Source organism: Bidens hawaiensis, unplaced genomic scaffold (genome assembly GCF_021521415.1).
Source record: "Bidens hawaiensis isolate Kalapana, Puna unplaced genomic scaffold, B.hawaiensis_p1.1 tig00001842_1, whole genome shotgun sequence".
Lineage (NCBI taxonomy): Eukaryota > Viridiplantae > Streptophyta > Magnoliopsida > Asterales > Asteraceae > Bidens > Bidens hawaiensis.
Genome location: NW_027491102.1, coordinates 977,203 through 992,999, shown reverse-complemented (window position 1 = coordinate 992,999; position 15,797 = coordinate 977,203). Strand labels below are relative to the sequence as shown.

The 15,797-nt window shown below is 37.6% G+C and overlaps 1 protein-coding gene across 1 annotated transcript; it reads right to left on the bottom strand.

Moving 5' to 3' along the window:
- Positions 1 to 9,418: 9,418 nt before the first annotated feature.
- On the bottom strand, positions 9,419 to 12,791 carry LOC143598283 (phosphoglycerate kinase 3, cytosolic-like). The gene is made up of 6 exons (XM_077076539.1): positions 12,351 to 12,791; positions 11,550 to 11,627; positions 11,141 to 11,401; positions 10,730 to 11,047; positions 10,480 to 10,638; positions 9,419 to 9,804 (listed from the first exon to the last, which is right to left on the bottom strand). Exons 1-6 carry the CDS (start codon positions 12,768 to 12,770, stop codon positions 9,592 to 9,594), a joined length of 1,449 nt encoding a protein of 482 aa, XP_076932654.1. The 5' UTR covers positions 12,771 to 12,791; the 3' UTR covers positions 9,419 to 9,591.
- Between the last annotated feature and the right edge of the window lie 3,006 nt (positions 12,792 to 15,797).

Sequence of the window (15,797 nt, the reverse complement as noted above, 5' to 3'; positions counted from 1 at the left end):
CAGAGAATTCCACTCAGATTAGGGACAAAATGCGCTTCCGCGCCACACGCTAACTCGGCGCGAAGGTTACCATTACTGATGGATGCGCGCTGCGCGTCGCGAATGCATGATTCAAGATTGCTCTGAATCGGCGCAAAGTGAAGCTGCGTGCGCGGCAAGATACAGTTAAGCTGGCAGGGTTTTCGGCTGAGCGCATCGGCTACCACATTAGCCTTACCAGGATGATACCGGATCTCACAATCGTAATCGCTGATGAGTTCGTTCCATCGGCGTTGCCTCATGTTGAGTTCCTTTTGATCAAAGATGTGCTGAAGGCTTTTATGGTCAGTGTAGAGGATACACTTAGTACCATAAAGGTAGTGTCTCCAGATCTTCAAGGCAAATACCACTGCGCCTAGTTCGAGGTCGTGAGTTGTATAATTCTTTTCATGAACCTTGAGTTGCCTTGATGCGTAAGCGATAACCTTGCCTCGTTGCATAAGAACACAACCGAGACCTTGGTTGGATGCATCGCAATACACGACAAAATCGTCATTACCCTCAGGTAGCGCAAGAACAGGAGCTTCACACAACAATCGCTTGAGCGTCAGAAAGGCTTCTTCTTGCTTCGAGCCCCAAATATACGGTTTACCTTTGTGCGTTAGAGCTGTTAAAGGCAATGCGATCTTTGAGAAGTTCGAAATAAATCGCCGGTAGTAACCAGCTAAGCCCAAGAAGGAACGGATTTCGGTAGGAGTGGATGGCGTAATCCAGTTCTTGATTGCTTCAATCTTGGATGGGTCGACATGGATACCCATCTTGTTAACAACATGGCCAAGAAACTGTACTTCATCCGACCAAAATTCACACTTGGAGAGTTTGGCAAAGAGCTGCTCGGCTCTAAGCTTTTGCAACACCAACCGAAGATGTTGCTCATGCTCGGCCTTGGTTTTGGAATAAATCAGAACGTCATCGATAAACACAATCACGAATTTATCCAAGAAAGGCCTACACACCCGATTCATTAGATCCATGAAAACGGCGGGTGCGTTGGTTAAACCGAAGGACATGACCAAGAATTCAAAATGGCCATAGCGAGTTCGAAAGGCAGTCTTAGGAATATCCTCTTCGCGGATACGCAACTGGTGATAGCCAGAGCGGAGATCGATCTTGGAAAAACAAGAGGCACCTTGGAGTTGATCAAAGAGGTCGTCAATACGCGGTAAGGGATACCGATTCTTAACGGTGAGTTTGTTCAACTCGCGGTAATCGATACACATGCGAAACGTACCATCTTTCTTTTTAACGAACAACACCGGAGCACCCCAGGGCGAAGAGCTAGGGCGAATGAATCCTTTAGCGGTCAACTCTTGAAGTTGACTTGCTAATTCTTGCATTTCAGCGGGTGCAAGACGATAAGGAGATTTGGCTACGGGGGAAGCACCAGGGACAAGATCAATACGAAACTCGACTTCACGAGCGGGAGGGATACCAGGAAGATCATCGGGAAAAACTTCAGGGAAGTCACGCACAACAGGGATATCGCGAAGTTTCTTCTTTCCTTCATCGGGTTTAACCACATGGGCTAAAAATGCAACACATTTCTTCCGCATAAGCCTTTGGGCTTCAGCGCAAGACATAAGCTTAAGGCCACTGGAGGGTTTCTCGCCGTAGATGTGAAGATCACCGTTTTCTCGAGGAATGCGAATCAACTTCTTGGCGCAAATAACTTCAGCGCGGTTCTTCGAGAGCCAGTCCATACCAATGATAACATCAAAACTTCCAAGGGGCATGGGGATGAGGTCGATTAGAAAATCGTTTTCGTTAAGGTTAAGCGTGCAATCCTTGATCACAGAGTTTATTAAAACAGTTTCACCATTAGCCAATTCAACTGAAAAGTTTTCGCTTAAGTTTATGCGCGGTCGCGCAAGTTTTTGTTCAAATGCGCGAGAAATAAAACTTCTATCGGCGCCAGTATCAAAAAGTACGGAAGCATAATGTCCGTTAAGCAAAAATGTACCATTAACTACGTCATTATTCGCTTGCGCTTGGTGCGCGGTTATGTTAAAAGCTCGTCCGCGCGTCACTTGGTTCGAGATTTGGTTCACCGGATTCGCTTGTGTGATTTGCACTTGTAGTCTCGGGCACGCGTTCCGGAAATGACTGGGATCACCGCAGTTGTAGCACGACCTGGGTCGTGGAGTATGGTAAGTTGGTTGAGGGTTTTGCGGGTAGGTTGGTGGTGTTTGCGCGATTGGGTTAGCGGGAGGGACTCTACAGAACTCAGCAGAGTGGCCAACGCGGCCACATCGGTTACATTGTCGACACGAGGTTTGGGTTGGGTGGTGAAGTCTACAGGTTGGGCAAAAGGGTTGGTTTCCTGTGTAGGGTTTCTTAGGTGGCGGGGCAGGGAGTGCGGGATTGGTTAAGGCATAGTTGTGGACTATAGGGGGAGTTGGGTAGGTTGATAGTGGGTTAGGCGCGTAAACTGGAGGTTGGTAGGTGGGTTGTTGGACAATGGGCGGGTTGGTAAGCGCGTAAACTTGTCTGCGCCTACGCTTCGGGTTGTTACGGTTTGAGGGTTCTGGCTTGGTTTCTATTGGTTCTGGGACAGTCTTGGTGGGTTTGGTCTTTTCAGTTCCCCGCAGGAACAGGGTTCCTGCTCTGACATGGTTGTCGCTGAGCACAGCGGCCAACTCAATGGCGTCAGAGAGGGTTACTAGGTTTCTGGCCCATACAGAATCTTGAATTTCCATGGGGAGACCCCCAAGGAATTTCTCGATGGCTCGGCGGGAAGGGGTAACAAGGTGAGGGACAAGCAAGCTTAGTTCATGGAAGCGCGTCGCGTACTCGCGCGCTTCGCCACTGTATTGCTTCAAGTTCCAAAATTCTTCCTCCAGGCGCTTAACTTCGTTGGGAGGGCAGAATTCTCGCGTCAGAATTTCTTTGAATTCCTCCCAGGGCATGCTAGAAGCAGCTTCTGCGCCACGCGCATGAGCTACTCCATTCCACCAAGTAAGCGCTCTAGATTCCAGGACACTGGAAGCATATAGGGTTCGTCTGTCAGGAGGGCATTGGGTATGGAGGAAAGTGTTTTCAATCTTCTCGAGCCATTGGAGCATCACGGTGGCTCCTTCAAGCCCTGTGAATTTCGGAGGGTTACCTGCATTGAAGGACTTAATGTTGTAACCGGAGGTATTGGTATTGTTTTGGCTCAAAGCTTGGGCTATTGCGGCGGCCATTTCCTGGGAACGTTGCAGCGAACGTCTGCGCGAGGCTTCTCTCCTCTGATGACGGCGGGATAGCGGAGGCATTCTTTAAAAGTTTTAGTTTTGTTATTATCTTAGCGCAAAGTATAATCTTATAAAGCTTGGTTTCGCGGGGTTAGATACCATCAACAGTTAAAGTAAAACATGAATTTGAATGCAAACTTAATACAGGTAACAAATTCGAATCGAGAATCGACAATTCATGTATCACCATGACTTTCCGAATTCTCAATTTAAAATGACTAGTAAACGAGTATTGGAGATTGACGATTCATGTGTCACCATGACTTTTCAATCCTCTATAAAATATACAAGAAAATGAGTATTGGAGGTTGACAATTCATGTATCACCATGACTTTTCAAGTCCCCAACCTCAGAACATAATCGTAAATGGAATTTGAAAATCAACTATTCATGTATCACCATGACTTTTCGGATTTTCAATCCCAACAAACGAATATGTAAGTAAAATCAATAAAAATCGAAATTCAGCAAAAATCGAAATATCGCGAAATAAAACATAAAACCATACGCTGCGTCTGCGCAAGCATATTTATAAATAACGAGTAATTAACAATAAGCGCGCAAACATGAGATTTCTCTCATGCGCGAGAAGGGACTCTTAGGTATTCTAGGCCGTTACGTCTAACCACCTATCCTAAAGTCAACGAGCTCTGATACCAATCTGTAACACCCCGACCAAAGGCGGATTATACATCGGGGCGCCACATATTGTTTCATTACTCGTGACACTATTTGGGTGTCAATATTTAATAAATATATTCATTCGCGCACGCGCAACGTAAACACAAGATAACATAAATCAACATAAATCATTATATTATAAGGCAAAATATTCGAACAACAATAACTTGTTTTGATACATTTTAATCTAGGTCCAAAAGTAAAAACGTCCTACGTGTCCACAAGCTCCAAATGTAGTTACAGCAAACCTGAACATGTGTTAAAATAAAACGTCAAACACTTGCGTGTTGGTGAGAAATCAAGTTTAATAGATAATAGATAACAATAATCACTGCGCGCAACACGTGTATGTCTGGTGTTTAACAAGGGTGTAATCAGATTGTGATCAAGCCTAAATAGATCATAGTTCATATTTCAATCCGTGCTCCCAAATGAGCACAAAAACAAGAAAACATCTGTGCAAGTGTAAACAAAGAAAACCGTAAACGATAGGTCTCCCGTGTTCATCTAATGGATCCATGAAAACTTCGGAATAGGCCGAACAAAGCGGTTAATGATACACACATACAAATAAACAGCCAAGTAAACGTCCTCAACACATGGGATACTGCGCGACTAAAGTTCATAAACAAGTTTAAGACTCGAGTTTGTATGAACACATGAACATCCCAAAACATTAAAAATAAAAAGGGATTAGGTACGAGATTACTCACTTGATAAAGATGCGTTGAAAGATAATGCAAGAACCAACTTTAAACAAGCACAAGTTAACCTATAAATAAGATTATTGTTTTAATGATTTGTTTTAAGTCTTGATTATAAGTTAGCATAATTAATAAGTAAATTATTATATATAATATATATTACCGGAAAAGCAGGGCAGAACAGGGAGGAAGACGGAGGCAGAGAGGGAGGCGACTGAGGACAACGGCAGAGAGCAAAGGAAGAGAAAGATAATAAGTATTTGTGTGTGTAGTGTTAAGAAAATAGCATTATTATTTATAGGGAAACCCTAGGGAACACAATCCCTAGAAAAGGGGGAAAGATCTTCAACAGGATCAAGCAAAAGATAACAAAAGCAAAAAGGTTCCAAAAGCAAAAGATATCAAAAGATATGGCAGCTGCAGGGGACAAGGAAAAGCTGACAGGTAACAGTAAACAGGCATGGGAGGGTCAAATAAAGGTACTGGTCAAGCATGGAAAAGCAGATCTCCAAAGATAATGTCAGTCACTTTTTCTGTCAACCAATGGGGTTGGTGCGCATGCTGCGCCAAAAGTGGCTTTTCTGACATAAGATAGGTCAGGTCAACAGCACAGAAGATAAGACATCACAAAAGTAAACGGCTAGATAAAACAGAAGAAAAGATACAAGTCTAGCGCGAGAAAGCTGCGCGCGAGAAGGCTAAGGCGCGCCGCGGGAAGAATCACATTTCTTAGCGCGCCGCGGGAAGAACTATAATTCTTCGCGCGTCGTGGGATGAACTACGATTCTTAGCGCGCTGCGAGAAGAACTACAAATCCTTAGCGCGTCGCGGGAAGAACTACCGTTCTTAGCGCGCTGCGAGAAGAATTACAATTCTTAGCGCGCTGCGAGAAGAGTTCGTCTCGCGTATCGCTGGAACAGCTGGTCTTCACGCAGGCTTCCTTGCAGAGTCTGGCGCGTGGAACTGCGCAGACATCCTTAGGCGGGAAGAACCAAAGGACAGGCAAAGAGTTAAGAGAAAAAGGGGGTTCAAGGCGTAAGGGTTAAGCAGAGGGGCGGGACGGCGACAAGAGATAGAAAGAGGCGGGACGGCAACAAGAGGGAAAAGAAGGCGGAGAGAAGAAGAGGGACGGGACGGCGGAAAGGAAGAGAGAGGAAGAGGCGGGAAGGAAAATAATATTAGTAATATATATATTTTAAATGTCAAGTTTTAAAAGAAAATAATTAAATTTTTAAATCATAAAAAGAATCGGATCAGAAAACGGGTACCTGGGTCGGGTCGGATTCGGGCAGATGTCACAACAAGTCGGGAAGTAGTGCTAGAGTTGAATCAATTAAAAACAACATTGGAATCATCTATTGTTGTTTTGAATCTAGATGAAGAGTACATTGTGGTTGTAGAAGAAATGCAAACCATCAAGACGTGACCTTGTTGGACGAAGTAGACGAGGAGGTAGCTTCCTCTCATGTTATGGTTTTTCATGATGGAATAGAAATGATGAAGATCAACAAACCAAGAATGTCAATGTTGAAATACATGGGTTTCATGCAACACTCAAATGACAAGCATGAAGAATTGGAGTTTAAGAGGAAGCATGCATCGATGTAGATGGAAACATTACTTTGAGTACTATGATGGTCGGTCATGAAGCTGAGAAAACAGATGCGGTTATAGACAATAGTGATCACGAAAGTAGCACAATTGTAGTCAACAAGAAGGAACATGCAAGTCACGTGATGAAATCAGATCCATGAATCAAGTTCAAATAGGTAGGAGCATAATGTGAAAGATTTTTGGAAGAATAGTTGAAGTTGGTATTGATAGTGAGTGTAAAACTTGGTGCAATACCAACTTAAAGTGCCCGAATGGTTAACGCGAAAAGTACAAGTGTGGTAAGAAAAATATCGAGAGACCGTTTGAATGAGATCTACCAGGCTATTTAACTTAGTGCCTAAGTTATCTATTTATTTAAATTAGAGGTCTAGCTTGATTATGTTTCTTAGTTTAAATTTCTTGTTAAGTTTGTTATTAGTTTCCTATAAATAAGTTGAGTAAGTTCTTTATACAATTAAACGTTACATTTTATGAGGATTGAACCATTTACCTTCTAATCTACACTCTAACGCCTTGTTCTTGAGTTTTTTAACCAATGAAAGAAAAGGAAAGGAGAGGGAAGGGAAGGGAAGGGAATGAAACTTTTTTTAATTAGGTGTGTTCTTGAGTTTGAAGGAAATTAGAGGAAAGGAAAGGATAACTATGTTAAAAAATAGTTATCCTTAGTAATCATCCCATTTTTGGGAGGATAACTTATTGGGAAAATACATTAATTTAATCTCTCCTAACTCCTCCTACTCCTTTCCTTTCCATCCTAAAAAAAACTCAAGAACACACATTTTTTAACTATCCTTAGTTTTCCTTTCATTTCCCTTCTTTAAAAAAACTCAAGAACAGGACGTAAAAGTCTAGCCGTCTATTACTACCTCCAATACAATTGGGAATGACAAATTACACTCTTGATAATTTTCCAAATGTTGCTTGCTATTGCTTTTAATTAACAATTATACTCTAATTTTAATGTATTGTTAAATTGAATAGTCTTCTTATTATAATAAACAATAAACTTAGGCTGTCACATGTCTACTTAAGATGAATAACAAATTTTGTCCACTTTCTATATTCTATTAAATAAATCTCTCTTCTATAAAATATAACTATTTAAAATAATTAAGTTAAACTAGTTAAATATCTAAAAATTTATTCTAATATTTATTCAAACAAAACTTGAATTAAAATAATGTCTTATAAAAAGGTTTATCAACGTTTTAAACAAGTGAGGGAACATGAAAAAGAGGTCAAGAATTATGTTAAGCAATTACAATTATGCCTCAACAAACAATCAATTGTCACTATTTTTTTATGTAACTTAGTGAACTTAATTAATTCTCATAAACTTAATTAGATTTCTTAATTTACACTTTCCTGCATTTATTTAATTAAATATATTTTCCAATTACATAATAAAAAAATCATATTTTATGTATAAAAAATGCACATACCTATGTAGGATAATTGTGTATAGGTGGAGTGTAAGATTTTCTAAATACATTCTTTATTTTTCTTATAAGGATCATTAATTTGTGTACGTAGCAATCAATCTATATATGAAAAATTTTAGTTGTGTAGAAAAATTTTAGTTGTAATTGAAAAAAATATTTATCTAAATAAATGCAGGAAAGTATAGAATAGATTTACTAAGCTAATTAAGTTTATGAGAATTAATTAAGTTCACTAAGTTACATAACACACATAGTGACCTTTGATTTTTTTGTTGTGGCCTGATTGTAATTACATAACACAATTCTTGACCTCTTTTTCATGTTTCTTTACTTGTTTAAAACGTCGATGACTTTTTTTTATAAGACATTATTTTTAATTCAAATTTTGTTTTAAATAAATATTAGAATAAATTTTAGATATTTAACTAGTTTAACTTAATAATTGAAAATAGTTATATTTTATAGGAGAGAGATTTATTTAATAGAATAGAGAAAACGGAAAAAAAATTGTGGAATTTATCATAAGTAGACATGTGACAACCCAAGTTGCTTGTTTATTATAAAAATAAGACTATTCAATTTAACAATACACTAAAAATAGAGTATAATTAAATGCAATAGCAAATTAGCAAGCAACATTTGGAAAATGATTAAAACTGTAATTTGCCATTCCCATTTTCTTAGGGTAGTAAGATGGTTAGAGTGTAGATTAGAAGGTAAGGGTTCAATCCTTATAAAATCTAACGTTTAGTTGTATAAAATCTAAAAAAATGTAATTTAATAAACAGAAATCCAGATTTAGTAAAGAGGTTGATGGCTTGGGAAATTAAATGCCATGACGTTAGTAATATTTATTTTGTATCCCCTTTATATCTTAAAAACCTTTAAATAGAATGTATGGGCAACAACCCATTTTTATCCGAATGGAAAGCAATATTACAATCCAACTCGATAATAAAATTGAAATCGGTGGTCAAAGAATGATGTCACCACCTCCTACAACTTTCTACGGTCTAGCTAAGTAGATAAACGATCAATTATAAATAAATAAATAAGATAAAATAAATATATACACACACAAAGGGACATGGGCAGAGTTAGGTATATGGGTTCGGGTTCGGCCAAACCCAGTCTATTTTCAATTTTATATTTATGTTCATGCAGAACCAGTTACAGTTTGGAACCAGTTCCGATTCTAGTCAACAAGTCAATAACTGGGTATTGTTGGAACCGGATTTTTTAGGGGACAATGACCTGTTCAGCCTTTTCTTTTTTGGGTTTTGACTGGTCCGGTAGGGTATAAGGGGTTGGAACCAGTTTCAAATTGTACAGTTACAACCCGATATATGATAGCAGGTAGGTTCGGGTATGGAAGCAATTTCTCAACACCCGTTTCCAGTTTTTTTATCGGGTTTTTGTACACCTCTAGTCATGGTATGTAAAGAGTAAAAATAGGCCATTAAGTAGAACTTGAGTACTTCATTTTATAATTGAAATGTTTTGGGCTTTTTGCTATCGAAGCAAATTAGGATCCAGGCCCAATTTCAAACTCTTGGATTAATGGGCCATTTTGATACTCTAGCAACTCATTAGGCCTCCATCAACTTCAAATTACAAACGGCTTCTTCTGCAATAAACCAGAACCAACAGGATCACAATATTAACCTCGTCAGGTATTAAGTATTTAACTTTATTCAGAAAAACCAATATATTAAGATCCTGAACCACCCTTTGTTTTCAGGTACACAACAAATGGGACCTTAAATTTATGATGAAACATCTACAACAGACGCACGCGTGTTCTTGTTTACAGACTCATTGAACCATAAGCATCGCGATTAAAAAAAATATATCAAATCATACTTTAGAACTACATCTTACACAGAAACAGTTGCAACCGCCTCATCAAGAGCATCAACACCCGGGAGTACTTTCCCTTCCAATAACTCCAAACTTGCACCACCACCGGTTGAGATGTGACTCATCACGTCCGCCACTCCAACTTTCTCAACTGCCGCCACGGAATCACCTCCTCCGATGATTGTGGTCACCCCCTTTCCACTAAGTTCAGCTAGCTTCTTTGCAACCGCCTGCAATTCACAACCAAATGTACAGTTTCAATGTTCGCTCGTTTAATATTAACCTAACAAACGATAGAGCACGAACAATTAAAAGAACGAGTTTTCTTGTTCGTGTCCGTTCGATAAGAAAAGGAACAGGTTGGGTTTCGTTTATGTGCGCTAACAGTATAAATGAACGGCTATGAATGAACACAGATCAACGAACATAACGAACGTAACGTGGAAAACAATGTGTTGGCCTAAAAAGTTATTGAAACTAGACTATGTTGTAATCGGCCAAAATATTTTAAATGAATATATTAAAGAACGTAAACTAACGAACTTAAACAAACAAAAACTAACGAACATAAATGAACATAAACAACGAACATAAATGAACAAACAAGACACATGTTCTTTTTCTTTTTATTTAACTACATGAAGAAAAATTATTTTCATGTCCGTTTGTTTATTAAATAAACAAACCTCCCGTCATATAATTCATGAACTTTCCACTCAACACTTGGTTCGATCACAGGCCTGCCCGGTTATTTTCTTATTATTAAAAAAACATTTTTTAAAATTCTTTTTTAACATCAAATATAGCTAAGAGAGTCATCAGAGCAGAGAGCCATAAGAAGGTACTAATAATGAAAGTTGTAAACTACTGCTAACATACAGTGAGTTGAATAAGATAAACGTTACCTCAGTTCCAACAGCAAACTTGTCAAACTCAAACACACCCATTGGTCCATTCCAAATAACCGTTTTGGTGGTCTCCAAAGCGTCATTAAATGTCTTAACCGAATCTGGACCGATATCTAATCCCATCCACCCGTCTGGAATGGCAGTCGCAGGCACAATCTACATAATACATTACTTCTTGGTTTATATTCTAAACAAAATAACCAAAAGCTTATACATTCAAGTAAATAAGAAGAAACAAGCAACTAACCTTGCTGTTTGCATCAGGCGCAAACTTATCAGCAACCACCACATCAGTTGGTAATAATAATGATACACCTTTAGCTTTCGCCTTTGCAAGAAGTGTGGTTGCAAGATCAAGTTTGTCTTCTTCCACCAATGAAGATCCAACTGATAACCCTTGTGCCTTGTAAAAAGTGAAGATCATACCACCACCCAAAAGTAATATGTCACACTTTTCTAACAAGGATTCAATAACTCCAATCTTGGACGACACCTTTGAACCACCAACAATAGCAACAAATGGCCTTTTCGGGTTTGAAACTGCCCCATCAAGGTAATCCAATTCCTACATCAAACACAAACAAGTTATACCTCATTAATAGTCAAAAACGCAAACTTGTTATTAGGTTAAAGATGAGTTATTATCAACTTAGGAAACCTTTTGCAAAAGGAAACCAGCAACGGATGGTTTCAAGAACTTTGTGACTCCCTCAGTGGATGCATGGGCTCTATGTGCGGTTCCAAAAGCATCATTGACATAAAGATCTGCTAGTGATGCAAGTTTCTCTGCAAAGGACGGTTCGTTCTTTTCTTCCTCTTTGTAAAACCGAACATTTTCAAGAAGAAGAACACCGCCTTCTGGAAGTGAGGCCACTAGCTTTTCGACCTCGGGTCCAATACAGTCGGGCGCAATCACAACCTGTTTATAAGTAATATTATTAATAGCTCAGTTAACTCTAAAACAACTATCTAATGTTTTAAAGATATTATATGTAATGGTGGACATAATAAATTAACCAATTCTTATAAATTTTACATTTTGAGCAAAAGGGTTCATTTAGACGTACCTCAACACCAATGAGCTCGGTTAGTCTGGGAACGAGAGGAGCCAAGCTGTATTTGGGAGTGACACCTTTTGGTCTACCCTAGAATTTAAAAATAAAGTAAAATATGAGAAAATAGGCAAATAAAAAGATACCTAATCAGCATTCTTTGCAAGCAGAAACATAATCAGATATAATACACACACACTTAAAACCAAATACACTCAAAGAAAACTAGTTTCTTCAATGAGATAATGATAATAACTAACAACAAACAAGCCTAGAATAAAAACCCAGAAACCAGATACACATAAAGACCTTTTTTACTCATCACTCAATTTACTTCAACGAATTAATGATAATTATTAGCAAAAAACAAACCAAAAAATAAAAAAAGTAAACCATAAAGGCTACGTATCCGTAATCCGCACTACCATTTACTTCAATGAGTTAATGATAAGAACTAACAACAAGCAACCCTAGAAATAAAAAACCTCCAAATACACTCAAAAACCCATCTTTCTCCATTACTATTTTTCTTCAATGAGTTAATTACAAGCCTAGAATAAAAACTGAATATATAATCTTATGGCCATGGTTGTAAAAATCCCGACTAAGCGCCAATTAATCGCTAGTGATTACTACAACACTGCATACGGTGTACAATGCCTGTTTCTTGTTTTATTATGTAACAATATAGACGCACGTAACACAATAAAACATTTAGCAAGTAAATATCTTAAGACTTAAGTCAACATTTCATTGAGGCAAAACGTGGAACACCTTGTGTGCAAAACCAAATAATAATTAAAAAGTGAATCATACCAAATGACTAGAGAGAATAACTTTAGCGCCATTGCTGATCAGATGCTTAATAGTGGGAACAGCAGCTCTGATTCTGGTATCATCAGTAATATTCTGGTTATCATCCAACGGCACATTCAAATCGGCCCTAACGAACACCTTCTTCCCCTTCAACTCAGCCGGAGAGAGGTCACCAACGCTCTTCTTGGCATTCGAAACAACGTGAGAGACTGGTTTGGAAGAGTTTGTGAGTGATTGGAGCTTGGTTGCCACGTGTGCAGAGAGAAGTGGGTTGGTGGCGGCGAACCCGAGAGTGCGGAGTGGTGATCGGAGGAAAGGAGAGTGGAGGCGGAGGGTGTGGTGGGCCCGGGTGGTGGTGGTGGAGGACGAAGAGATTGTTGGGAGGAGTGAGAAGGAGGCTGGTGATGAAGCAGACGCCATTGTTGATAGATAGAGGGAGTGAGTGAGTGGAAGAAGGAGACGGGTTTATTATTATTATGTGGAAGGGAGTGGATTTGGGGATTGGGTGTTATCGTTGAGGAGAGGCCGAAGATGTTTGTCATTGGATATGCCTCCGAATTATTCAACGACTTCTTTTACTGACGGACATAAAGCGTCGTAAATGATGTGAGGTTCGTTTTCTTTCTATTTTCAAAATTCCTATAAACACAAAAACTTTTATTTCTTTAGTTTAAAAGCTACATAGTATAGACTCGTGAATTATATATATACTAGTTTTTATCCTCATATTACAGGGTTGTTTTATATTATTCATTTATAATATATATATATATATATATTTTTTAAATTTTAATTTTATTTATTGTACATAAGTTAATAATATACTTATTATTTGATGATGAAAAGGTTTCACAAATAAATGAGATGTTATAACTTGTTTCAAAAACTTTTTGGGTTTGGTGAGACCCATTAGCCGCTTATTTTTTTACTATAAAATTGTTTTTATAATTATAAATAATCTAACTATCTATATAATTGTCTACAATGAAATCTCACGTGTCGCTCTTAAGTTGTTCCCCCATTCTCTAGAGTCACCAGATTGCTTGATTTATAAATGGAGATTTCTCATGCATTTGACTCGAAATTATAGGTATGGATCTCACCAAACCCAGATAGTCTTCAAATAGGTTATAACATCTCATTTGTTTGTGAAACTCTTCCATTGTCAAACAATAAGTGGGTCTCACTAAACCCGGATAACCTTTAAACGAGATATAATTTGTGATAACTTCCAAGGGTTATGGGTCTTATCAAACCTAATAGGCCTAAAATGGATTATAAGATCTCATTTATTGGTAAAAAGTTTCATCATAAAACCCTAATTTGATTTATCTCTTTTACATGTTCTCCGTTGCTGGTATATCATCTTCATCGCCAGTTAACTTCCGATACCACCCACCATCGTCAACTACATCAACGTCCTCATTTTCATTAGACAAATATTTGTCTTTATGTTTGTTCATTTTAAAAAATCAAAATGCCCGTGTTCGTTTATGTTTGTTCATTAAAAATCTATAAAACATACGCATCTCAATTGAAAAAACCCAACGCTATAAAATATAATAACAAACTAATATATATATATATATATGTATATATATACATATATATTAAAATAAAGCAAAACTACATTAACAAAATAAAATAAATCATCATAAATAGTAAAACGATTAAAAACAAAGACTTAATAAACCCCCCGTAACATGGAAGGATCAAACTAGTATATATATAAAGGGAAAGATCTGATACAACAATGTCTTAACGTACAATACGTACGCGAATCCATTTTTCACGAAATCGATCCATGAAATCACATCCAAACATCTCGGAATCGTCAGTACATAACCAGTTAATCATTGGTCGAAAAATTAGTTTCGGATGGTTAATCAATCAATTTTTCACTTTTTTCAGCAAAACCATTTTTGCGTTTTCTGAGCGTTTTAGGTTTTTGCCTTGGTTTTTTGCCTTTAAGCGTCTCGCGTACCTATCGTACGTTAAGGCATTAGCGTACAGTAACTGCACCATATATATATATATATATGATTGATTTCTTTTGAGAACCGCTTTGAGTTTTAAGAACTCAACGTAAAAACTTTTTTTTTAAATTTTTTTTATACATTTGTAATACGTAAGTGTAAGTAATGTACAAAAAATTACGGTAATTTTTTACACATCGAATCGACTTTTTACACATGTGTAACTAAAGTTTAAACTTGTGTAATCAACAAAAATCATTATTCTCTCTCCTAATTCATTTTTTAATAAAATTTAATCTTATCCACATATTCTAACTCATTTAATTAAATGTGTGGTCTAAAATTAAGTTCTTAAAGTTCTTACTCATCAAGTTCTCAAAATATCCCTCCCCTATATATATATATATAAAGATATCATATATTAATTTTTAGTATATCTCTATTTTATAGGATTTTCATATCAAATATTCAAATATTTAGTGAGATTAATTTTTAACTTAAAGATGTTATAATCCGTTAAAGAATATCTGTATTTGGTGAGACCCATGCCCGTGAATTCGGGTCAAACGCATTATAAGTCTCCATTTACAAATAATGCAATCTGATGGCCTGAAAGAATGTAGGAAGCAACCAGAGAGCTTTTAAAGCTTTCGTTTATATATATTAGGTCACCCGTAGTGGGCGGCCTCCTCCGACAATTTTTGGGCGATAGGGGCTAGAAAAACCACCCCCCCCCCCCCCCCCCCCCGCGGAGAAATGTGGGGCGATAAGTGGGGGGGGGGGTCTATTTTTCGTCAGTGTTAAGTGGAAAATAATAATAATAATAATAATAATAATAATAATAATAATAATAATAATAATAATAAATTAAGGTGACCGTTGAACGGTCACATTTTAAAAAATAAATAAAAACTTAATATAAATACCAAACCAATTCAACCATTTTCACCATATCATACACAAATTCAAATATAAATACCAAAACTAATTCAACTATTTTCATCATTTCATACTTCTTCACATTTTAGTTTCATTCTATCTCAAAATGGATTCCCCGGATGCCCCTAACTCTTCCGAAATTTGGGATCAAGTAATTAAGGAGAGTCAGAGAATTTATCAAGTGCAACAACGAGCGTTGGAGGAGACAAAAGAGGTCATAAGCGCAATGCGGGTCGTCGCCAATAAGAGAGTGTCTGGCTCTACTAGCTCTTCGTTTGTAACACCCCGGCTAAAGCGGAAACGCCTGAGTGTGACGTACAGATTGCTCAAAACACATGTGACACTAGTAAGTGACAATATTATTATTAATTAATTTAAGCATCAAGTGCACAAGTTTGCAACAACAAAAAATACAAGGGAAATACAAGAAACAATTAACACTTGTCCATTTATTAATATAACCTAAGTTCTAGTGTCTTCGTCACGGCAACATTCTCTAAATAAGGTACCTGTAGCATATATATATATATAA

Bases quoted from the DNA above. Each gene is read 5' to 3' on its own strand.
- LOC143598283 (XM_077076539.1), bottom strand. From the start codon at position 12,770: ATGGCGTCTGCTTCATCACCAGCCTCCTTCTCACTCCTCCCAACAATC. The intron at 11,628-12,350 runs GTATGATTCACT...TTTAAATTCTAG, and splicing joins TTATTCTCTCTAGTCATTTG to GGTAGACCAAAAGGTGTCAC. The intron at 11,048-11,140 runs GTTTCCTAAGTT...TGTTTGATGTAG, and splicing joins CTGGTTTCCTTTTGCAAAAG to GAATTGGATTACCTTGATGG.